Below are 27,077 nucleotides of genomic sequence, written 5' to 3' on the forward strand. Positions count from 1 at the left end.
GCCATCGTGTAGGTCTTCAGAGACTGGGCTCCCAGGAGGTACAGTATTTCTTCTTCAGATATTCCACCACTTTCTTGTCCTTCTCTCTCCTTCATATCTCCTTGTCAGTCATCCAGATAGAGGTCACACATACTCAGTGCCCGGTCACAGCAGACAGTGACACAATGAAATTCATTTGCATGTCTTTAGGATATATTCGGTGGAAGAAGCTTGTTGAAGAAACTACTTTGTTAGATTGCACCGTTGCTAACATTGATTGTGACTAGTTTTGATCTATGTAAAATAGATACAAAGAAGAAAGCTTTATTGATGCTGCTTCTTGTTTGGTAGAGCAAGATTAAATGAAATTGGTAATTGGTAGGACACAGTAACATGATAGCTTTCTCCATTTTAGACTCACAGATTTTACCCATTGCTTGTACTGTCAAGACGTTATGCAGCACTAATGTCCATGTCAAATTTCACCAAAGTTGAACAGTTGCAAAAGCATTTAACCTGTTAATATTAACTGATTTCAAAATGTAACAAACTTTGACTGCTTAAATACTCAGTCTGGGAAAAGTAATCTCATTTCGGCTTATGCCAGATCACCTAGAGGACCTGACAGTGCAAACAAGTCATCCAATGTAGAAACCTGGGCATAACATGATCTGGCTCCAAGCTGAAAATGCTAACTAGCAGGAACAGGAGGGTGACAAAACACAAGAAAGGAAGGCCGACCTTCCCACCATCTAGTGTACACCACATTTCACCCACCTTCCACGTGAATCCACATGGATGAAAAGTTAAACACATAGAGCCCTGTTAGAGGGCGGAATCCATGTGAAATAGAGCACTTAGTTGAAGGCTCATCTAACCGCGCATTTACTAAACTAAAAGTAAAAGCACAGTTTGGGTTCTTTGCAGTGCATGTGTTGACCTAAGAACTCTGTATATGTGGGGAGAGAATGTAAAGCCTGTTTACTGCGCATTGAAATAACTTTGAAATGTTATCATGAATCGATAAATGGAGCTCCCCTGTGAAATAAACCTGCCACGGAACACTGCTTTCAGAATCTGGTGTGTAGGTTGGACACAAAACAAAAAAAGCAGCCTGAAGCTCATAAATCTCAGAGAAGTATCCCAGAGGAGAGAGAGTTACTATGTGGAGCTGCTGTAAGTTGTTTTGCCAGAAGCTGATCAGTAAAGTACACCAAAGGTCAGATACAGCCAATTGTTGGGTATAGCTCAGTGAAATTTGTCATGAGTGTGGATCTCGTTTAGCAGTGCAGCAGTGTATTTTATTTATTGTGCTTGCTTGCTCATTTTTTAGTCCAACATTTTTGCCTTTTTTTATCTGATAGAAACAAGGTGCACATGGATATTGCATCATATATACAGTACCTGCCGCATTTGGATTAAAATTCAAAGATTGTGTTGCCAGTCTTGCTTAGGCTGGGGTTGATATGAAGGATATACACATGTGTCAGAATATCAAAAATACATTCATTGAAGTGTGTTATCAGTATTGCTGTGGTAGAGAAGTTGTAAAATGTGTTGACAATAGATATGTCACGATTCTCCAATTCCACAATGATGATTCAATTTTCGATTTTTTAACAGGGACGGCAATGCCACAATAAGAGCCACTAGATGGCGGAAGGTACTTAACAGTTTGAGTTTTTAAAAATTAACAAAGTGCAATTGCCATAATGCTTACCATAATGCAACTGGATAGCATATTGTCTTAAGACCTTGCCTGTCTGCTAAATGGTGATGTCTTTTAAACTCCACACTGAGAGTTAGTAATGCAAGCTCTCCATTAAAACTTTAATGTCTCCAAGCCGAAGCTGAGATTCCAGGGTCACTTGAGTAATTCTAGCAGACTTGACAAAGCTTCTGGAGAACTACATAAGACATTATGAAACAGTTTTCATAGGCTGGGTAGGACAACCCATATTTGGTAAATTGACTGTAAAATCGGGGGAGTAGAGTTGAATTTTGTCTATCCATTTGTGTCTTTATCTCTCTTATGAAACTCGCTCTCTTTCTCACTGATTGAAACAGACACACAAGCCACAAATAAAGTGTGTCTAAATGTTCTTGTCTAATACTCTGGTAGAGTTGGAAGTTTTTGTTCCGATTCTGATATGGTGGGCAGCTGCAACTCTAAGTGTGTGTGAGTATAATGAAGAGATGCAAGTCTAATGTGTATGATTTCTCCTTGTCACTAAAACTATAGATGCAGCCAGTTTATCTAATGAAAATGAAGGTTCTAAAGAACATTCACAAAAACATACTTTATATTCACAAACAAAATCACAGAAAATATCAGCCTCACTGTAGCAGCCTTCATCACTGGAGACACATTTGTTATGTTCATATGGCCGCTGCTTAGGATTGCTAACCATATTTACTGAAGAGTGAGGTTTGACTCCAAACTCCATACCCCTGAGGCTTCTTTCTATGTCAAAGGAAATCACCGGTTAAATGTTCTCCCAAAATGCACCTGTCTTTGACTCTTTCTTCTGCAAAAAAACACTCAAGAGATTGTGGATGATCTGCACTGTACGGTGCATCTGGAGTCTTCTGTCAATGGTTGTTATGCCAGATGACCGATGCTGTTACTGCCCGCTCTCCTCAAACCTTTGCTGATGGTCTCAGAGGGTCCTGCCTCTTTAGCCAATGTCAAAGCTCTCTGTCTCCCACATTGTCCAGCAGTGTGGTCACATGTGATCATCTGACCACAGTGCTCAATGTCAACCATGGTCTACCACATATTAGCTTATAAAAAGCTGATTTGAATGACTTTTACATTTTATTGGTTTAAATGGTACTTTTGGAACACAATCACACTTTCTAGGCATGACAGGCTTCAGCCTTAATTCCACCCAAGCGGTTTCACATCTGTTATCTGCAAAGCAGCCTGCTACTCTACATTTACCTCATATGGACATTTCGCACAAAACCCTACCGTTATTACATCGCACAGTCGCATCGCACAAGATTCTTATTCCTTTTAGAATCATCGAATAAAACCTTGTCTATAACAATCCACCTATTGACAAAAGTACAACAACATTTTTACTTGCAAGAATTTCAACACATGGTTCCCAACCTATTCTGTCCGTGGTTAGTCTATATAAATGCGTTTCGCTTCCGGGATTGTTCAGGTGCTGTCGGAAATTCCACCGGACGTCACTCTTTTCGGCCAGATGAACACCTTCTGCTTTCTTTGTGTTGGCATTCTAAACTCCAGGTGATTTATGAGGTCTATGGTTAACTCCTCCTCAGATCTCTGCAGGGTAAATCCAGACAGCTAGCTAGACTATCTGTCCAATCTGAGTTTTCTGTTGCACGACTAAAACAACCTTTGAACGTACACGTTCCACCAAAACAAATTCCTTCCCGAGGCTATTTTGCAGCGTTGCTCCGTCCGTCTTAGCGCCACCAAAGACAATTGTGATTGGTTTAAAGAAATAAATAAATAAACCACAGCACGTTTTTCTCCCATCCCGGAATGCTGTGTGGACTAGCCAGACCCTCCTTCACAGCGCTGTGGAGAAAGGTCTGGCAATGCGAGAGTAGTCCGAGGTATACCCAAAACCCTGTTTTTTCATACAATTGAACTGTCAATATTAAGGTTAGTTTGGTCATCAATTGTACTACTACTAGTCTAGGCTACTACTACTTGGAGTGAAGCTAGATTTTTTTCAACCATTTATCCAGTACTTTTAGCTAACTATTTTAACTGTTTCTCCACTTGTAGCTAATTATTTGAGCAGTTTTTCCTTACTTTTAGCTTTTTTTCTATGATTTATTCATTACTTTTAGCTAACTGTTCAAACTTCTGTGCTCACTTGCTAACTAGTTTTTTACGTACTCTTATATAACTGCAACACATAGTGTTTAGGTATTACTGTTTAGGTGTTACTGTTGACTTAGTCCATATCCTTGCCGGATGCATGTATTTTCCGTTTCCTTCCGCTTTTTTTGTGTTGGCATTTTAAACTCCAGTGGATTTATGAGGACTATGGTTAACTGCTCCTCAGATCTCTGCAGGGTAAATCCAGACAGCTAGCTAGACTATCTGTCCAATCTGAGTTTTCTCTCGCACAACTATTTTACAGTGGCTCCGTGAGGAGCTTAGCGCCGCCCATGACGATTGTGATTGGTTTAAAGAAATGGCAATAACAAGAGCACGTTTTTCTCCCATCCCGGAATGCTGTGTGGACTCGGCAGACGTTCCTCCGCTCCGCAGCATGTGGATTGTCTGGAAAAGCAAGACTACTGTTGACTTAATGTCAATATGTGGATACAAATCAGTTGAGCTACTCTACGATATTTCCACGAACCCCCTTGCTACTGCAGAAGTACCCCCTGGGCTACAAGTACCCCTAGTTGGGAATTACTGCATTAAACAATCGAGACCCCCTTATGATGGCTAGCACACACAGTAGCTTAAACCTAATGATTACTGTGACCCCCCTCCTTCCCCCTGAATGCCCTGCCTCTATAATCCCTAACCCTCTGCCTGTGGAGAGGTTGTGGCAGTTCTTCACAGAAATAGCCCAGTGTCCTGTGGTGCTCTCTCCTGGGAGAATATATACCAGATGCTCTCCTGGGGTAATAAGTCTCTGCAATGGTACAAGAGTAGATTCAGAGGTGTTTTTTTCTCTCTCTCGCAATTTCCAGAGAACATGGCTGCATGACTCTTAAGGATAATGACACCTGAAAAGGTGTAGAAGCTAATAACTATTACTTGTCTGAAGGTTATTATTATATGGTGTTGCACTGACCACTGCAGGAAATCATTCCTACCATAGGCAATCAAATGTTTATCACTGAGTGTTAGATAAGACTCATATACATCACAATACTGCACTAAGTGCAACTTTACATCTTTATAAATGCTATTTAAGTAGTACATTTTTATTCCCAACTTGTTCATACATTCTTTCCTGAGTATTTTATATTTAATAATAATTATTTAATTATATTTGTTCTTGTATTCTATCCTATTTATTATTTCATGTATATTCTGTATGTGTGCTGTGTGTCTGATATTTTGCTGCTGTAGCACTGAAATTTCCCTATTCTATCTATCTATCTATCTATAAAGAAGTTAAAGAGTAGGGCAATAAGAGAATGATGTGCTTACCAGAGGATGTTGAGCACAGTGCAGGTTGTCAGGCCTGCGAGCACTGCTCTCCGAAACCACAGGATCTGGACATGAAGGAAATACAGTACTTGGTGACTGACATCCTGCTCAAGCAGAGTTACAGCATAATTTTGTAAAGCTACGACACAGTATGATTACATCAACAAAACACGAAGCCAGTGAAACTCCTAAACAATCAGCCAGGCTTAGTCTTCCATAAAATGCACACTTCAATTTGCTGCACCCTCCATTTGCATCCTTTGTCTACTCAGACATCTGAACCATAGACTGTATAAAATATGGACGCAGTCTCCGTGACATCACCCATAGGTTTCTTAAGGTTTCTTTCGCCTAACTCTCGGCTAATCCACAAATGGGCAAAGAGGTGGAGTGTGGATGGAGCTGAGGCGGTGCAAATGAAGCCTACAGTTTTCTGTGACGGCACCTAAACTATAAACCTCAATATAACTGAAATGCGTGAGGTATAAAAACATCCAAGCCCCAAAGTTGTCATGATGGGGAAAACTGGCTATAGATTTGATTGCTTCTGGCAACATGTTTATTTTTGCTATAAAGTTGGGCAATTTAACATGGGGGTCTATAGGGATTGACTCCTTTTTTGGGCCAGCCTCAAGTGGCCATTGGAGGAACTGCAGTTTTTAGCACTTCCTCTGAACACTGCTGAAGAGAAGTCTAAAGGCCGTTTTATGCTTCTGCGTCGAATTGACGTGCACCTCTCGAAAAATTTAACTACACGTTGCAGCGACGCACGTCGCACGGCCGTGGCTGGGTAGCCTTGCATTTCCCCCGACTCATTTCCTGGTATTCCTTCTCCATAAACAACATGAAATCAAGGCGAGGGTTAACTTTTCCTGCTACAGATTTCCCACCGTGGTCAGAAAGAACAGGGGAGACACTTTGTTTCTCTCACTATGACTCTAGAGTCGGTACTCGCTCCGAAGCTAATTGCCGTCACTCTCTCACTTCTCCCTCGTTTTATCACCCACTCCCCACACACAGACACATGCCGTCTCGACGCACACACCAGTGCACAAGTATAAACATCAGGCCACTTACGCAGGCTACGGTGAAAGCTCTGCGTGGAGCCTCCGCAGAACCGTAAAACAGGCTTAAGGCATGTCAGTGACGGTGACACACTTCCCTTAAACCACTACACTTCTCACCTTGTCTTTGTATGTTTTATGCAAAATATCTGTGTTTAATGCAAAATATCTTTCTTCAAAGACAATGACCCCAAAACATATAAATCATGCTGGGGGATAATGATACATTTAGCTAAGACGGATGCGGGTGGTTATTTATATTAGGCAGAGTTATTCAGACAAAGGCATTGAGAAATTGCAGCAGCAGAAAGGCAGGCTTGCAGTCAGTGATAATGGGGCAGGAGGACATATACATGCTACTTGTTTGCTTTAAGGCCTCCACTTTGTTTTTATGCGCATTTTGAACCTGCACATAAAAGAATCTGAGTGGAAATGCTAGACTGGAAATTTGATAAAAAACTGTTGAAATATTTCAAAAAAGTCTTTACACTTGGCTGAGGTGGAAAAGTTGGTCTATCAATCAAATTGATATCAATGATAAGAAAAAGCTACAAAAATGCAATTGAAACTGACTTAAATAAATCATGATGTACATGGCGCACACGTAGCATGCTTAAACGTCACTCAAGCTTCCACTGAAGGGACTAAATCTTTGCTAAATTTCTGTAAATTTGGTTATAATACTTTTAGATGTAAACTTGGCTGGTTACACTGCTTAACCCAGAATTTCAATCGGACATGGCTTGATTGTGTCTACTGGAAGTGTTTCTCAAGCATCTTCAATTATCCTATTCTTCAGTAACCAGATTCTGTTGTTCTGTTCATTGGTGTTAGAACGTAATTCACAAGTGTCACTTAATTAAAAAAAGGCCATTTTAAATGTTTAGTTGATGTTATTCAGAACAGTTATTGCCTACATACACATTACATACATGCAGCTTTGTCGACAATATAGCTACTTCTTTTCTGTATTCAACTCTTATCGGATAAATAAATATATGTATAAATAAAGATATGCTTTTGCATGTATCCATGCATTATTCAGACACATGAGCCTGTCTAACAAAACCCTGACCATGTGCCTAAGAAAGTGCCCCCTTACCAGCAGCACTTCTGACCTGACCAATAAGAACTGACCCAGCCAGTGGGCAGGGTTAGTCGCCCAGCAGGAATGGTAAGACCAAGCCAGTGGGAACCAGCGGTGCTCACCAAATGTGTGTGATGCTTTAAATTCGATACCAAGCATGGAATTCATGTACCATATCAGTGTCCACAATATTTTCAAATAATACTCGTCCAGGTCATCTTATACTCATGGAGTACTACAGATTAACACCAGGGTAGGCCTATAACAATTGTAAACATAACATAATTGTCTAAATGCAATTTTACAGAGTAGCCGTTTCTTTGTTAACCTCAATTAATTGCTAACATTAATTAAGGTCCGAGGGGTATGACTGTTGATGGTAATTGTCAGTTTTATGTTCATTTATAAATACTATGTTTTATGATAATAAAGAGATGTGGTTTACTTCATAGGCTGTGTCCATTTTCTTATTACATTATCTGGGTCACATAACAGTGATATAACCAAAAGATGTATCCTAGGATTCATTCAATACTTTCATTTGTTTGGAAAAGTAATACATAAATATATATAATTTTTAAATTTGACTTAAGAGAAAATTATATTGTTAATCACAATTATTTCTGAGACAATTTATTTATTTTAGCTCTAACCCGGAGCTGCCAAAGTACTGTTCTGCACTCAACTGGACCTGCTCAGCCTATTGACCAGTTTGCCTGGTGTAACAAGATAGCTGATAGAGATCGGTCTTTCAGCCTTTCACCGCTCCCCTTAATGTTACAGTCTCTCTCAGTGTACTAATGCAAATAATAACAATACAGTGCCTCAGTGGTGCTGGCAGGACTCTATCTATCCTAGCATAGTTTTATCATATCATAATGACCAGATCATGAAAATATTTTTACTGAAGCATTTTGTAAAAGAGAGAGACAGCAGTCGGCGAGCCTGTATGGAGATATGAATAACCCGATTCCTCTGTGTGCCATGTAAACATCATATCCCCAATATGATCAAAAACAGGACAAGCCTCATAACCCCAATATTCATGTCCATGTTAACACATGATTCAAACAACATGCTAGCTTCGTCCGTGGGTTTCTCATTGTCCAGCAACCAATTTATCTCTGGATCGAGTTATAAAAATGCATTCTGATTAATAGTTAATAGGTTATTGGTGAAGTAACGTATAGGCCTAATTAATGTGAAAAGTATTACTGTGAACAGAGCAGAGAGCAGAACAGAGCTGTTGCTGCTCCTGTGCACATTTACGCATTGTTATAATTAGATGCGATTGTCTCACAGAATTTTTTTTACGCACAGTGCATACAGGATTACAGCTGCCAGCGCCAATGCAGTGCCTCTTAAGCTATTTCGGAATTCAGTACAGTGAGCATACAGATCAGAAGTCATGCAGGACATAGTAGAGGACTAGATTTACCTGTGTTTTGTTGTGTGAGATCTGCGAGAAGAGCAGAGGCATCACGTTTACAATCCCTCCTGTTTGGAACAAAAACAGAACAGCAGGTCAATTGCACAGACAATGTGAAATTTGGCATTTTTTGGGTTAACACCTTATTTGAAGAGGTGTGCATAAGCATAAACTGTCATTAAGTGGTTGGTTTTTAAATTGGCTGTCATGTGACCATCATAATTGTCATGAATATTTTTCCTTGACCTTAGGTAAAGTGAAACAATTTGGACTTGTCATGAAGTTTGATTTCACCATGAAATGCTTTTCTAAAGGTGTCATGAATAATACATATGGCCTGAAATAAGATGTCATAAAAGTTATAAGACCAGTGAATGCCGTACCGAGGGGATTTAAAGAGTTTTCGACAGATAACGTTAGCTTTAGGCTAACGTTACTTGTTGCTAAAGTATCCGCTAACTGTAGTTAAAAAATATTCATGACACCATTATAATGGGCCAATGTAAAAACCAACCACTTAATGAAATTTTGTGGTAAATAGTGGTAAAATAGTTTCTTAAAGATTGATAATTAGGCCTGCCATGACATATTTATGACAGGTTATGTTGTCTAGGTTAATATCAAGTTGTCATAACAAAGACATTGACAGGTTATATTGTCTTGCTTATGTAATGTCAAGTTGTCATAACACAAACATCTCAAACAATGATAACTTTGAATTAAGTGTCATCATTTAACGAATGACACTTAATGACAACAGTCATAAAGATTCAAAGACTCCTTCATGTTCATGACATGTGTCATATCAGTCTTATGCACACCCCTTCAAATAAAATGTTACCATTTCTTCTTTACAGCATGCAGACAAAACTTTATAAAAATATGTTTCTGCAATCTTCATTCATATCTGTGGGCTTCTGTTACTGTACCACACCTTAATTTCACGCTGTACCAGCAGCACACCAGTGTGTCATCACTGTCCTCTATGCTCTTAGAGTTCATATAAGTAGGCCTGTGTTTAAAAAAATAGATTTTCCAATTTACATCAATCTTCATTTGAATGATCCGAAATCGATTCATAAAATTCTGAGATTGATCTTTTAACCCTAGGAGACCGATCTCGGCCGACATTACTGGCTGAAGCGGGCTCTGTTTATAAGATAGATTGAAGATATTGGTATTATATGAAACTAGACAACATAAGGCATCCATTGGTACCAACCATGTCATGGGGGGTTAAATAACGCTCATAAGTTGCAAAGTGTCATGGCCATTTTCAGGGCCATCAATGAGATGTAGGGGAACATTGTCAGGGTGTTTGGCAAGATCGGAGTCATACAGTACAGCTTTGTTCATGGTTACATTACTTTAAATATGTCTTCAGCAAAATCTTTATACTTTAAAGTCTCCTTTACTAGCAGTTAAATCACCACATTTCTTTATGTCCACAGTTTTTTCACATTGAACAAATGAGCTACTGTGCCTTTTTATTTTCTAATGGAGCAGTAAGTTTTGGCCAATTTGCTGTGAACTTGTTGCAATAGTTTTCCAAATCTGGTTGGCAACTTTAATTCCAGGTGTCCCGTGCACTGTGGAGTAAGTCCATCATGGGCCTTCATTATTCTGGGCCAGGAAAAAAGGGATGGTAGAAGAAGGAGCATGAACTGATAAAAAAAAAAAAAAAAAACAGGGCCAGAAAGGTGAAAAGATGAAGAGAAAGAAAGAAAGAGAGCAATATTGTACAAAGCTGATTCTCACCCAGAGCCACAGTGCCCATTAGGAAAGGTTTTCCCATCTGACTGAAGTCACTGCTGCTCTGAAGGCCGACCTCTGACCCCACTGCAAATGTCACAGCCACCTGAGACACACACACACACACACACACACACACACACACACAGTTCAGTTCAGTTCAGTTATTTTGTAGCACAATTGCTATTTTCCGCCCGTAGTCCCTGGGCAGGTAGGTAAAATAATAAATATTCAAAGCAAGTGAAGAACAAAACATCAGAATATACAATTTTACAAACACATTCACACCTAATTTACAATAATCCAAATATGTGCTAAGTTGCATCAATACAATTTTCACGGGCTCAACCCACATCCTAAAACCAGTCCCCCCACTCCTGCTCAAAAAAGTCCTAACCCCTACCATTACACACACACACACACACACACACACACACACACACACACACACACACACACACACACATCATAGCATAGCATAGCATAGACAGTAGATTTGAAAGAGGGTTATGAAGCTCAGCGCAAATTCTTTCAGGAAGACTTCAAATAACCCAATCACTGCTCCTTCTTCCTAAATCAAATCAGCTGTTTAGAGGCGTTCACCTTTTAGTTAAACCAATCAGAATTGGCCATGAAATTCAAGGACCAATCACAGCATTACAACCCTGCTTTAAATCTGTTTCTCTCCCTGCGCTGTCAGCTGTCGTTTCAGGCAAAGTGCTCAACCCTCCACCTCCCCTTCCGCCTCTGGTCATCGTCTTCCTCCGGCTGACCGCTCCGTTGCCTCCTTCGGTCTGGTCTCCGGGCTCCTTCTCTGCCGTCACCAGTGTCTAGATTCCATCGGTGGTTATGTCCCGTTTCTCTACCCCTCTAAAAATATTATTAAAACGATGGAGTCTAATCTCCAAAGACTCTGTACATTTTATAATGCATTTGTACAATAAACCTTTTGCATGCAACAAAGTCTCTCCTGATTGAAATAACCTCTTTGTCTCCTAATTTCTTACATACGATTTAGTTCATACTTTCTGTCATTTGATATGTTAATCTGTGATTGACTAATTTTGTGCGACAACAATGATAACGTGTTGATAGTTTCTGTCTATTTCTGTCTAAAGTGTCAATTGGCTGCAAAAAGGAGACAGGATCTGTATTGAAAAGGACAAAATCCACAGTGGAAGCTTTGGTGAAGAACTCAACTACTACAGTGAAGTCTGGAACCTGTGCAACATTTAGGGAAATAAGTGTTTGCAATCTGTGTGTCTGGCCAAAAAGAGAGTGCCCAAAAAACACAGTAAAGTAAAAAGTAAGTGTTTTGACTTTTAGTGCAACAAAAACACACTGTGGTCTGTTTCCGGAGAGATGTGAAAACTCCATTTCAAACCATTTCACAGCCACAGTTAAGACATGGAGGTGAAGGAGGAAAAGACGAGAGAGGAGTCGAGTGAACAAACTAAATAACAGCAAGACAGTGTGATTAGGAAGAGGAAGGATGAAAGCAAGGAGAGAAGAGAGTTGAGTAGGGGGAAAACAGTGAGGACGAGGAAACAAGACAAAAAAATTTGACAAAAAGGATGAAGAGTAATGGGAGAAAAGTAGCAGGGAGGGGTGTTGAGTAGAGGATAGGATGATTGGTTCTAATGACTTCTACTAGAAAATACCGTTTGCAAACTAATTCTTTTTAGATGGACTGAAACATCGCAGAGGATTCTTTTAAAATCTATAAGTAATTGTCCAATCATCTAACAATGGACTGGTTTCGATTGCAGCTTGGATGAAGAATGGACCACATTCACACACACGCAGCACGCATGCACGCACGCACGCACGCACGCACACGCACACAGCGCGCCATAAACTTGGCTGCATTATCCTCTTTCAAATGATTTGACTGACCCTGCACCAGGCTGCAATATACCCCTGCTGTCATGGGCACCAGCAGCATTAAAGGTTCAATGACAACTTTATTAGAGGTGAGGGTCTGGAGTCTTAACCAATTATAAAGCCTGAATAAATGTCACGCTAATTATTTCCAGAAAGCCGTGAAATTGTAGTCGATTCTCCGTGAATAATCTACCTTTTAACACAATTCCACAGCCCAGTGCATAAGATTCATTTAAAAAGTGTGTGGTGTGTGTGTGTGTGTGTGTGTGTGTGTGTGTGTGCGCGGCCAAAGCATCATTCAGGCCTATTTCACAATGACTGACTAGAGCTCTTATCAAGATGTATCAACTTCATTTGGGCGTCACTGTTATTCTATTTAGCTGCAGATTTTTGTGTGTAGCAATCAGTCAGATGTCAGGCCAATAGGAGCTGCCGGGGCAACACATTGCTTTAGATGAGGAGAGAAGAGAAAAGAAGATTAGAGGAGATGAAGTGAGGAGAGAAGAAGAGGAGAGCATATATTTTCATAAGAGAAGCAGGTGTGACTTTATTCTTAACTTAGCATGTGTGAGATGCCTATAGAGATCTCCATAATAATGGTAGTTAACCTCGGAAATTCTTAATTTATGCACTAACCCTAAAATCATTTTGATTTACCTGATATTGTATGATAGATAATGCGATAATGTTATATTTGCTTGATTATCTTTGACTTATATTCAAATCTTATTTTTATTATCTGTAAATATAGATATCGACATGATTCATATCTATTCTGTGGTCCACTTTCTTCCCCAGAGTTGGCTGAAAAGATTAATACAACGCTTGTATCCTTTAATTATGGAGCTAGAGCCATGGAGACAATAACAGTGGCATAGCTTAGCATAAAGACTGGAAGATGGGTGGAACAAAGCTAACCTTGCCAAAACAAAATGTGAGATATTCAAGAAATATATGTGAGATATATATATATATATATACAATTGGTGAGCATTAGGTTTGGCATACTATTTAAGCTTTGGACGAAGCAGGGCAGCTGCTTCTCCCTGTTTCCAGTCTTTATGCTAAGCTTATCACCTCCTGGCTCTAGCTCCACACTTAACAGACAGACATGAGATCTGTTTATCATACATACGAGATAAACTTAGGTTTTGGCCAACAATGCCAGAAAAAACAGTTCTTCATATTGCCCTTCAGGGCTTCCGTAGGAATCAGTTTTGACTTAATAGGAAAAAACGCATAATGGCTGACTTATGGCGACAGCAGCTATAATTAGGTAATGAGGTGGGAACTGCTGGAACGTTGGACAAAAACAAGTTCAAAAAAGGGTTTTAGTCAGGTCAGCAGATGGGCCTCATAGTTGCAAGTTTGATTACTCAAACTTGACCCTGCACACCCATGGTCCACCCACACAGGTGATTTTAAATATTTTGGCTTATTAGACTTTACCCAGTTCTGTGTACAGACTAAGGCTGCTCAGAATCACTGAGAACAAGTGAGGGGTTCTATACCGGCATACACAGGCATACCCAAACTGACAGGTAGGGATCATTAAAACAGATACACAGAAACAGACACTCTACAAATCACACTCAGACATGGGACATTTGCTAATGACCTCAAACTCCCCAAAATTAAATTTTAACTGTGACCATCACTGCTACGGACATGTAAAAGTTGCAGTGATGTGAATGGGTTCCACTATTAGTGTCCTACAAGAAAACAAAGTGCTGATGTGTCTATCTGTCTGAACTATCAGGTTGCTTACATTGGCCTTTGTTTCATCAGAATCAATCCTAATCAACAAAGCTGCTCTTGGGGCTGCTTTCATGTCTCCCACTCTGCCTCTCAATAGACCTCCAACAAACTCTTATTTAAATCCTGCTTTAAACATCAGTCAACTTCATAAGTTGTTTACAGCCAAGGTTTCACATTTACTTTTCATAAAGTTGACTTAAATGGGCTAGATGCAGCTATCTAACTTTGGCTAAAGTGGTTTGTGCAGAGGAGAAACATCTCCCTGAGGCCAGTGTTTGGAGATTGGAATAAATTATGGGCTGCTTTTTTTAGGATTATGTTCCTGTGAAGGGAGGTAATCAAAGAGACACCAACATTGATTTTGTTTTTAAAATGTTCGGAAATCCTGGAAAATCCTGTAAAGGCCTTTTCTGACTTTAAATGTGGAAAAAGAAAATAAATAAAACATAGTATACATTTTAGGCTTCTGACGGAGCTTCTGAAAAGTGAAGCCAATGCGGAAATGCTTTAAACCTGCAGTCTGTCTAATTTCCAGCAGGGGGCGACTCCACTGGTTGTAAGAAGAAGTCTGTTTTTATAGAAGTCTATGGGAAAATGACCCTACTTCTCACTTGATTTATTACCTCAGTAAACATTTTTATAATGAGTTTATGGTCAGAATCACTAGTTTCAAGTCTTTTTCAATACAGCATGATGTTCATTTTGCAAATGATGGTGCCATTCATTTTAAAATTGACAATAAAGCTTGATTTCTAGCTAAGAAGACAATACGTGAGTAACACAACCTTGGGTTTACTGAAGTTGTTTTGTCAGAAGCTTGTCCCACAAAATCAACCTTATATCCAGCAGTGTAGAATTGGAGAAATTAATGCTAACACTAGCTCAAGCCCTGACAACTGTAAGTGGCGGAGCAGCTACTCTGCCCGGCATAGGCGTAGATTTCGGGGGGGATGCAAGGGATATGTCCCCTACAATATTTCGAAGAGGTAGATTTGTCCCCCTCAAAACTATGAAAGACAAACCCACTCCGGTAAATATAATCGTTCAGGGGGCTCAAAACATGTACGGAAAACAAGAACTGTGTCTACTTTGCAACATCGGGGGGTTAAAGCACACAACAGGAGAATGAAAAACAAAGATGTAAATTCTTGTGATATTGTTGTCTTTTATGTAGCTTTAAACTCTGCAGCTTCTGGCGTTAACAAGGTCTCATTCTCTCATACATGTAGATTTGTTGAGATGTACATGATTCATTAAAAAAAAAAAAAAACATCCCGAAACGTGTGATGTTTTGAATATGCAGAAAGTTTTGAACAATACAGGCGAATAATAATTACCTGTACATAAATAAATATTTACATACATATTTGCCCCATGAATTGTTGCATAAAAATTCCCCAGAATGCAGGAAATGAAGTGTTTGACGCTCATAATTTTCTGGTGGATGACCCCTCCAAATCCCCTGTTTATAATGTGTTGAAACGAAACCAATGCCCTTGCTGTCCAGACTCAAAACTGGTGGCAATGGCGTCTGCTACTACCTCCCTTAAAAAGTATGTAGAGAAAATGGGACCACATCTAACAAATGACTAGCCAGGTGGAGGAGGGATTCGTCTGCTCTGTTTGACTGATGGTACCCTTTGCTTTACATAATGAATCATTTCATTATGTAACTAGAAGGGCACTCGGAAAGCGCAGATCTTCTCCAAGGCCATGCAATGTTAAGGAAATTGAAAAATAATTTGTGTATGGCTTCCTTGGTCCATGCTACACTCTTCCACAAAGTTTCATAATAAATCAGGCCAGTATTTTTTTTCCCCCGTAATCCAAGACAGACGGACAAACAAACCAAACTGAAAAACATACCCTTCTTGGCGGAGTTAATGATGTAAGTCATAAATACTAGGGTACATCAATGAAAGCTTTTCTTGTAAAATGGTACAAAATGGGATTAAAATAATCTTTGAAAACATTTATGTCTGTTACATTGGCTTTGATGCTTTACAGTAGTCGCTGACTGAAGGTCATACTTTCCCCACCCTTTTTATTTGCCATGACATCACTTATTAAATTCCCCTGTCTCTCTCTCTCTCTCTCTCTCTACCCCCTCTATATTGGCAGCTCAGAGCCTGGAAACTGCTGTTTTCTTTCTAAGTATACCCAGATAGAAACATTAATATTTCAGCCATAAAGAGAAAAATCGCATTTGCTGGGCCATAAATGGCTGGTGCTTGACGATAGTGTGTTTTATTCTGGTGCAGTCGGCCTTGCCTGGCCGGCTCTCTCTCATATTGATGCAGAGTACAGGGAATGGCTCTCAGTGCCCTGCTCCACAACTGAACCTCTAAATCTTAACACCTCCCCCTGTTTGGGACTTAGCTCTAGGACACATTTCTCTCCTATTGTGTGTGTGCATGTTGATACAAATGAAAGCGTTTCTGTGTAAAAGTCGCCATCTACAGGGTGCAGATGAAACAACAACCTCCCCAAAACAATACCGTACTTTTTGTGGTGTTAGGATTATATGGTCAACCTTCTTCTGAAACTTGGCCTCAGAAATAACTACATAATTGAACATCTATGGCCCAGAATCAGTTGAGATTAGACAACTGAGTGAGAGTGTGTTTCAGTTTGTGCATGAAAGCATGTGTAGTGTTTTAAATCCCTGAGGGATGAAGCCATTGATCTGATGTTGCTGTATGGATAGATGTTTTCCTACAGCTTCAACAGCTACTCATTCATTTACACTCATGGCTGTATCTACCATTGAGCACACTGAGGTCCAGACCTCAGTATTATTTTCCACAGCGTTGTGGAGGAGGGTCTGACCAGCCCACACAGCGTTCCAGGATGGGAGAAAAACGTGCTCTGGTTTAATGGCATTTCTTTAAACCAATCACAATCGTCGAGCCACGGTGCCTCTGCAAAATAGCCTCGGGAAGGAATTTGTTTTGGTGGAACGTACCAAAAGTGGTGTATGTCCAAAAGTTGTTTTAGTCGTGCAACAGAAAACTCAGATTGGACAGATAGTCTAGCTAGCTGTCTGGATTTACCCTGCAGAGATCTGAGGAGCAGTTAGCCATCCTCATAAATCCACCGGAGTTTAAAATAACAACACAAAGAAAGTGGAAGATAGCGGACATCCAGCCGAAAAGAGTGACATCCGGTGGAATTTCCAGCGTCACTGGAGCAATCCCGGAAGTGGAACGTCGTGGATATGGACTACTGATTGACCTAATATTACATGGTGATGTGTCTGTGCACAGTTTGTTGGCTTTATATGCACAATCATGTTTTATTTTGAATTTAAAATGTATCATTCACTCATTGAGATTCAAAATCTCCTTTACAAGTGTTTCCTGGCCAAGACAGGCATCGGGCAGAGTTTTGGTCAAGCAGTAATATGACAGGTTACTTAATCATAATCAATATTACTACTTCTACTGTAGTGGTATCATTCATTCAATCAATCAATCAAATTTTATTTGAAGTGTAAAATCACCATTAAATATGGTCTCAGTGCCCTTTACAATTAAAGGAGCACAGAAATAACAGACAGCAACAAAACAATTGAACAGCATTAAAGCAGTAATTATAAACAATACAAAACCAGCAACATAAGAGAATAAGTGAAAACAGGTTTTTTGTTAAGGAAGCAGAAAGGATGGTGTGTTATGGTTGGCTGTAGTATAATGAGTCAAGATACTAGACTAGATTTAAAAATGTCAACTGAGTGATCTTCTTACTCAGTTGTCTTCTTAAAATCAGCTCTAGCTTGCACTGGGAGCCAGCGAAGAAAGGCCAGATGTTATGTTATGTCATCATATTTTGTAGTTTTTGCCAGGATTCTGGCTGCAATGTTCTGAGCAAGTTGAAGGCCTCTCGACGCACAATTTGGAAGACCAGAAAAAAGGACATTGCAGTAAACAAGTTGGGAAGACACAAATGCATGGATTACAGTTTCAGCATCATGAAATGATAAGATGGATCGAATTTGTGCAATGTTACTGAGATGGAAAAAGACATTACAGAGTAACACACTGAAATATTCTCTTGGTCGCTGTAATTATTCCTCTGGTCCATATTGGCTGTGAAGTGATTCATATGTGAGAGATAGAGGTCAATTCTCTCAATGAACATCCAAGATTGTTATGTGAACATTTCATTACGGTAAGATAGACTTACTGAGACAGACTTGAAAATGTAACATGTCCTTTTAATATTGTGTGAGTAGTGTCAGAAAGAGGGTGTCGATCAAAGTGTTAACAGCTTACACAGCAGACGTAGCAGTTAGCTGTACAATTCTTGGAGGCAGTGTAACCTTGTGGAATGTGATGGTGTTAAATGTACTCGGGCCCGAGCCTAAAGACTGCCTTCAAGAGCTCCTGCTGAGCTGCTGACACTCAACTGATGTTAGCAGGCGCTGACCTGGAAAAGCCCAAAGCCACCGCACACAGAGTGGGGGCTCAATGAGCACTACAGCTTCTGTATGAGGGGACCAGCGCACAATGACACTTCTATCCATTTTGCCAGCATGACCTCGCACGGAATTGCGGCCGTCATGGCAACATGACATCGATCAAAAATGGCCAATGGATATATACTTTTAGGGAGTGAATAAAGATGAAGCCGAAAAGCCCATAAAGTGTGAAGCGTGAAGGTTAGAGAAGACTGTTGAAAGATTTCCATTTAGTTCTTCTTTAGAAGACAGAGGGTAAAACACTTGAGGATAAATATATACTCATATACTACAGTATGTTATTTCTAAGAAATTATATTTTCTAATTTCCCTAATTCTTAAGGACAGGGAGGTCTTTGGTAATTGAACTGCTAAGCCTGCTAACGTTTTCTGAACCTCAAAAATTCGTGACATAATGTCAAACATACATCGCTGTCAGCACTGTCAAGGGTAAATCTTACTTTCACATGGTTTTTGAAAACTTGGCAGGGATTTAAATCAAGCAGTGTACAGGCACACAAATGTAAGATCAGTTCAAGATCAATCCTAGAAATCTTAACTACTGTATGTCTGAGGGCAGCCCAGTAATCAACCCAACTTGATCCATGTTTAAGTAGCTAAAAGTGGATCATCAACTATCATTTAGATGACAAAAGTAGTACATATTCTGTTCATTTGGACCTGTAGCTACTATATATCCCCATTATTAAAAAAATACTTTCTAAAAAAGGACCATCTAAAACTAAAAACAGTGATCTTCTAGCTGCTGCTACTTTCACAAATATTACACTGAAAAAGGTAAAAATGTATAGAACTTATTGATAACTGGCCACAATATTTTAACAGCAGAAATTGCCAAAGTTGACATGATGCAAAGGATCATAATTCTAAGATAATAAATAGTTCACTGACAGTATTTTGTTTTATTGTACTGATCTGTGTGTTTTGATTTTGTTTTGTATTGCTGTATTCCCTGGCATAAAGAGAAGAGTGGAAGATGATATCTAAATATAATATATACTTTTTATTCCCTTCAGCCAGTATATTGGAGTGGTGCTAGATACATTCATTACGCCTGGATACATCCCATTTATGTTTAAATCTCCAAAGAAGGCACTGAAATGTATACAGAGATGTATCACAATACATAATCTACACAATCCTTTTAAAAGATACCATAATACCGTGTTAGTACAATGCTATAAGAAAAGATAAAAGCTCTTAAAGCAGGAAACCCTGATATGTTAAATATAACTAACGCTCATGTGATCGGTTGAATGTAGGATTTGAATACATTTGATAAAATGGGCACGACCAATCACAGTCAACGCAACATATAAAAGGTACTGTAGAATGAAACCAAATAAACCCTGTTGGTAAAGAACCCCATGAATTCATGTTAGCATTGCTGAAAATAATTTGTTTCATTATTGGGAACAAATAGTGAAAATTATCAAATAAAATAGAATAATGGTTACCGTGACAATGAGCAGCATTCCTTTCAGCAGGGTAAGCAGCGAAGTGATTGGCTGGATAATTGTGTAGGCGAGTAAGATAGCAAGAGATAGAATCCAAGTGAAGGCCGGGATCACATAGATGTGGCTGTGGAGAAAACACACAAGCAGTCACACATTGGAACGCTTTTATTCATGTTCACATTTCATTACAACTGAACAACACACACTTCTGTCTGGACCTCTGTCATGACCAAATGGGTTGAAGGGCGGTGATTGCCAACACAGAACAGAACCTTTCAAATGATTCCGTTTTTTTTCTTGAATATCCGGTCCCCTGCACACTCCTGGTCAACAAACTACCAACATGACATAGATAAACACAATCAGTAAGCATTCACATCCAAGATGTGAGAAAAATAAAGTCTGGTACTTCGTAACCTTGGTGAGGAATACCTCCTCCAAACTGTGGCCAAAGTACAGCCACATTCCAAAATAAAACCTGTCTAAGGCAACATCTGGTGGGTTAGCTGTAAGGCTTGAAAATACATCAAAATACCCGTTGCACAGTTTGGAGATGGAAGAAAACCCAGGAATGTACATGCATTCTCACAGGTGAAGAGGTAAGTCCTTGACTCTCCTTGTATCTGTATACATTTATTTGCACATATAACAACCATTTAATAGAGATTCAATCACAGAGGCAGTACATTTATTCAAGTGCCATACTTCAGAACAATTTTGAGGTACTTCCACCTCACTTGAGTTGAGGGGTGAAGTTGCAACATTGTTGCATTTTTCATTTGGATGGGTTTGCGTTCACACTGCACTTTATCAAATGCACCAAACATGGTAAACACACGTTACGCGATCGACACGGTCGCTTATGTATTGGACAGAATATCCTAAACTCGCCGACACTTCTTGACTATATGGAGCAACACCATATTCATAACGTCTTGGGTTTTCTGGCTTGCTTTAGTGTTTCTAATATTTTAGAAGAAGGCGAACAGGCAGCGAGTGAAGGAGAGAGATGATGATCACACAGACGACCAGCGATGTGTGCTCAGTCAGAACAGCTTATGGATCTGAAAGTTATCATCCCTTAAATCATATATAAGTCCGTAAATTGTGTGCAAGGTTGCAATTGCAGGCTAGTAAATGCTCTGTTTTTGGTTCCCTTCCTGTATTTGGGTCAGATCGCTCGGTTACGTTGTAACCTTGGTTCTCTGAGTGAAGAGACTCTCTCCACCGTTACATATTCCATATGTACGGGGATGATCCCCCTGAGATCAGGTACGTGGATACTACTTTAAGCCACACCAGCTTGCCCGGCCACGCCCTATGCTATCTCCTATAAAGTACCTGTGCTGGCATGGAATCACTGATAGTTTGATCGGAACCGTCTCCAAGCGGCCTACAGCTGGAGAGATAGTCTCTTCACTCAGAGAACCAGTACAAGTGTTTCTGTTACAATTTTTTTTTCAGTGGAGGGTGGCAGGGATGAAGAGCTGGAAAAAGTTGTCAATAGTAAGTGAATACAGCGTGTAGTTCCTTTTTAAGTTCTGTTTGCTTTTATGCAATTGTTTCTCAAAAGCATCATACTGTATGTCTTACAATTACATTCCAGGATATAATGTTAGTGTCCTGTCTTTCAAAGAAAGAGTCTTTGGATCAGAATAAAATCTGTTTTACTACTGTGAGTCCGTTCAGCTTTACAAATATCACACATATCTAATGAACAATTTAAGATACATAACACATTTTGCAATGTGCATCTCACATCGCATTTGAGAGGAAGTGGATGACTGTTCACTTGAGTTCAGTGGAGAAGACGGCTTTGCAGAGTCATGTAATCACGACTGAAGGAGCGGTGGCAACAATTTTGGCGGTGAGCTGCTGCTAAATGTATAGCGGAAACACTGCTATCATCTTCCTGCTGTTGCTTCGTATGAAAAGCTTTCCATCGGTGAAACAGCGGTACGCTTTTATTTGTTGGAAAGCAGGTCGAGGAAATGCTCTGTTTACATGCGAGTAATAACAGGTAGGTTTAAAGCTTTAGTGTGTAACTTTTTGATATTAATGAACATCTATTACATTGAAGCCATTGCCAAATGAGTTGATACAAAGCTGATTAAGACTACCAGCTCCACTAAACTCTCTCTGTATATCTCAGTATGGCTGTGTTAAGAAAATGGTGTCGTCCGGCGACTTTCGCTCGCAGAAACTCGAGTGAAGATAATTACCTCTCCTGAAGAGTCCGTCATGTTTTTTTTAATCCTCTGTGTCCTCCTTGGCTACTAGCAACTGGGTGGAGGAGAGGTGATGGGGGCGGTGTGCGATTATGGAAGATGTGTGTCATGTGAATGCAACAACAGTTTTGTTGTCATTACTTAGAATTCTTCAAGGGGGCGAGATAAATTACGCACTATATCTTTAAACAACCACATATTTTGGGCTATTCGTGTAGGGGACCAAAGTAACGTTACCACCTCACATTTCGCTCACGTCGCTGGGCCAAGGCAAAATGAGCACTTTCTAAACTCCAAACTCTGATGAAGGAATAATTTAGAGACAGTAATCTGGTCTCTGTGTTATAAAACTGAATCTCTTTAATGCTTTAAACCTTGCAGAGCTCTGAGGGGTTTGTTTCCAAGACACTCACTATCCTCCAGCAGTGGGACTGAGAGGAGAGTTTATGTGCACAGACCTGCAGTAACCTATTGATTGCAGCCCCCGGGGAGGGGGAATAACATGGTTTATCCAAAGAAGCCTGCCCAAGCTTTTTTCACTCCAGTAACCCTGCCTTCCCACTCCCACAACGCATCGCAGCATCTCCCCTGGCGCTGACAAGGCCGATAATGAAGCACCCAGGCGTGCCAATGAAGCGGTCCAACCGACCCCCAGAGTTTAAATAATACTATTTACGTTAAGTATTTACTGGGGCATGACAAAATAAATTAGTCCTGTTAACTGATAAAGATAATTACAGGCTTGGGAGAGGGAAAGAGGAGGTGTGAGCTGGGGGTGGAGGGGCAACAATCAGTTGAAGAGATGGCTGACGGTGCCGCATTGATTCTTGCTTCAGTGACTTGAGACTGCTATAGGAGTTAGTCAACGACACCAGTATGATAACGCACTGTTCAGTTTGAACAACGGAACACCTTTAAATACAGAGGCATTTTAGCTTTTGCAAGCCTGATGAATTATTTTTTAATGTATTTTAGGACGTTTTTAAAATGGTTGGAAACTTAGACGTAGTCATATTTTCTCCAGTTAGCCTTTAACACTGACTTAATGTAGGGCCCTATGAAATCTGTTTCATAGCTTTTTTTAATTCTCAATTTTGCGATTCCATCCATGATTCTGTTATCACAGCTCTACATTAATGCTGCCATCAGTCTGTGACTGTCGGGGGGAAAAAAGACACTTGCCACCAGGCTAAACAACTTTTCTGGGGAAAACCCAGTATATACACAGTATTACCCTGATGACGTATGTGGGGATCACCTTCATGATAAAGGAAGACCAAAGCTTTGCGTTGGGAGAAGACAGGTCAAGACAGCTATAATCCGTGCTACAACAAGAAGTCAGTTATCAGAAAAAAAAACCTTTTTAGCTGTAAACAAATGATGTTGTCATTTTTCTGGTGGGGACAACCTATCGGCAAATATTGGAAATGTTTTAAACTATAAAGGCTACAGGTTACAGTTAGCGCATGGACTTACATGTGTCATGCATTATCACTGTATAATACAACATATTGCATCTTGTACTGTCTTTTCAAGAAAGAAAATATCAGCAGTGTTGGGCAAGTTAATTGGAGTTACTGGCAGTCCATCCTAAAACAAGGGAGTTGAATGGAATTTAGTTTTTGCTGCTCACAATATTGAAACTTAAAATGAAAAACCTATTTTTATAAGATTATTAGTGCAGCTTAGCCTGGCTCCGCCCTCCTACTTACTTCCGCTCAATTTTCATTTTCATTTTATGATGATGTTGCCATCCTCCCCACGGGGTTCAGGAAAAGTTTGATTTTCCAGCTCGCTCTGTTAGTGGTGAAGAAGTTGGCTAAGGCTAACGCTAGCGATGCTAATGCTAAATATAAGCCGATAGTTGTTGTCGGTCTCCCCTCTTGTTGCACATGCGCATGACACAAGTCACGACCAAACGTTAGCGATTGGTTATGGCAGATCCAGAGTGGCTCTGGGCTGATCCAATAGTTTTAAACTTCAACAGAGTACCCGCCTTCAAGGAAGTTAACACTTGTCAATGGAGAGAGGCCAGACTCTCTGTACAAATGAAATGTACGAGAGTCTGGTAGGACCAGGCTAAGTGCAGCATGCATTTAATGCAACATTTGTTTATACAACAATCAGTCTATGTTCTAACTGTCTAACATTTGCATTGCTAATGTTTAACATGTTACAAAGCTGCACCTAAATAATATGCTTTACATATTTACTCTCCTTTTATTGTACAGGCTAAAATGTTTTCAATGACTACTGGGCAAACTCCTGCCTCACAGTACAGTAAAATATACAATACAATACAATCATTTGATTTATTTAGAAGTACATGAATGCACTTAGAAATACTGATTAATGTCGGCTAATTAAGCCAGTTATACCCTCTTAAAAGGTAGTGGCCACATATTTTTTTATTCATCTAGTATTCATTAGTGAAGATTTCAATTTCAGACGAGGGTCAGTCACCTAACAGAGAACACTTAAAAATAAATAAATAAATCCTCATCATCTGACAATAGAATATTTTGCCTAAGGAAACATCTCTGCCGTGTGTGTGTGTGTGTGTGTGTGTGTGTGTGTGTGTGTGTATGTGTGTTTTTACTTTAATTAAAAAGAATGCTGTAAGTTCATGCAATGCTTTCAGAGCCTCCGACTCTAGTGGGCAGCTATCATCTCTCATGGTTGCATCAGTTTAAAACTTTTTTTTTTTACTGCGCAAACATAACAATTCATTGAAATCAATGTTGTTGCTAATCTTTGACCCCAGAACAGGGGTCACCAACACGGTGCCCACGGGCACCAGGTAGCCCCCAAGGACCACATGAGTAGCCCTCAGGCCTGTTCTAAAAATGAAAATTGAATATTGATATTATCTGTTTCCCACCTTGTTAAGTCAGTGTTGATAATTATTGATAATGAGAAATTATTAACGCGATCAGTGTCTTCACATAAATGACTATCATTAATCATTAATAATCATATATAACTAAAGGCAAACTGAGCAAATTTGTTATTTCCGAAGAGTGTATCAAACTGGTAGCCCTTCGTATGACTCAGTACACATGAAGTAGCTCTCAGTTTCAAAAAGGTTGGTGACCCCTGCCCCAGACTGTGTAAAAAGAAAAGAAAAAGAATATTCCCCCTAGCATTTAGTAGCATATACATATATTATTTTTTGTGCAAACTGGAATTTAAAGGGTTACAATTCTGGAAATGAATACATATTTGGTAGTTGTGATCAGGACAGAAGTTGGTTAAAATATTTAACCCAGTGAAAGTGGAAATTAATATTAATATATAATATTTTATGGCAGTTTTTTAGGCGGACATTTTTGTCTTATAAAGTAACAAGAAGGAGATTATTTTAAATCTGACACTACACACAAAATCAAAATCAAAAGACTGTTCAGACTGCGAGAAGAAGTAAAAAAAAAAATTCCCCTAGCATTTAGTACACAGAAAACATTTCATTTTTGTGTTTTTTAAAATAAAAAAAATAAAAAATAAATAAAAACAGGCTAAACAAACTGGCAATTAAAGGATTAAATTCTAAAAAATGAAAGAATATTTGGTAAGTTATGATCAGGCTGTAATTCATAATAGTTCAGGGGGACATTTTTGTCCTCTAATGCCCCCCCCCCATTAGAGGACAAATCCAGATTTGATACTGGATTCAGATTTGATAAAATGCTGCTGAACTCCAACCCATACAACCTTAAGTTACTCAAGATATTAAGGAAAAAAATGTTTACAGTAATTGCAGTAATTCCATAGAGTCTTTGTGTATGTGTAAGACTTACCTGACATTAAGAAGAGCAGCATAGGCCTCACTGCCAGCTAAGACATAACTTATTCCAATAGAAATGCTGGAGAAAGATTAAGAATTAGACAAGAGAAAGAAAAAGAAGAGGAAGAGAGGTTGTTAGGTATTGGGTACTACTGGTAACTTCTCTCTAACTATAAAGTTGAAGTTGAACAAGCAGTCCCCCGTTGAATTAAACATAAGGATATTGCCTCATTTTAGCATCTGAGGCTATGAACAGCTTAGGGATTTGATTTAAAATAATTTCTTGTTTGCAGCGCAGTGCCTTTATCCTCCACAACTTCTCTATTTCATATCTGCTCAAAACAAAAATTGCCTTTGGGGGCTAAAAAAAGAGTTTGGTACACACATACATTTCATATGTACTTTGAGCATCACACACTCATATCAAGCCAGAAATCTGTTGGCAAAATGTGCTTTCATAAAGGAACTGGATGTTGCTGAACATTAGAAATGAGTGTTTTTACTGAAGGCTTCAATCCAAAGTGAATGCCAAGACAAGGTTTTTGTAGCTCCACATCTGTTCCATTCCCTATAACTCTAAGCTTTTGTAATCTCTCAACAGTTGGTTGTTGAGAGAGTAAATCCATTAGCAGTTTCTTCAGACAGACAAGTGTTATTTTGGAGAGCTGAGTTACACCCACTCTTTCAAATCTTCTCTCTCTCAAATCTTAAAAGGAAATATCAACAAATTTAGGAATTTTCACGCAGGCTAGTCCTCTCATCTAAAGCAGTCAAAGCCATATTTTTGAACAAGAATAACTAACCAAAGCAAAGAACAGAGAATGCGTGATTCAAGGAAGCTGTAAGATGATTCAGACTTGAGATATTAACTACGCATATTTAAATAGCACTAAAATCATCCGGGATTAAGGGCATGTTTTCAGCTAATATGAATAGAAACTCTCCCTCTCCTACTCTCCTATGCGTATGTAACTTTGTCCCCCCAAAAATGAGCTGCAAAAATATCAACACACC

General features: G+C 39.4%; 1 protein-coding gene across 3 annotated transcripts in view; it reads right to left on the reverse strand.

The window, feature by feature from the left end:
* Window positions 1-27,077, reverse strand: part of si:ch211-51h4.2 — a 91,970-nt gene that overhangs the window by 33,508 nt on the left and 31,385 nt on the right. For 2 of the 3 annotated variants that reach the window (XM_036007680.1, XM_031311979.2), the window contains exons 7-11: window positions 26,077-26,142; window positions 20,052-20,175; window positions 10,479-10,578; window positions 8,730-8,788; window positions 5,141-5,205 (exon numbers count right to left, since the gene is read on the reverse strand). In XM_036007680.1, the coding sequence (XP_035863573.1) occupies window positions 5,141-5,205; window positions 8,730-8,788; window positions 10,479-10,578; window positions 20,052-20,175; window positions 26,077-26,142 (414 nt within the window). The remainder of the gene's footprint in view (window positions 1-5,140; window positions 5,206-8,729; window positions 8,789-10,478; window positions 10,579-20,051; window positions 20,176-26,076; window positions 26,143-27,077) is intronic. The other variant, XM_036007681.1, reaches the window with a different exon arrangement.

This window comes from Sander lucioperca, chromosome 11 (assembly GCF_008315115.2).
Source record: "Sander lucioperca isolate FBNREF2018 chromosome 11, SLUC_FBN_1.2, whole genome shotgun sequence".
Classification (NCBI taxonomy): Eukaryota; Metazoa; Chordata; class Actinopteri; order Perciformes; family Percidae; genus Sander; species Sander lucioperca.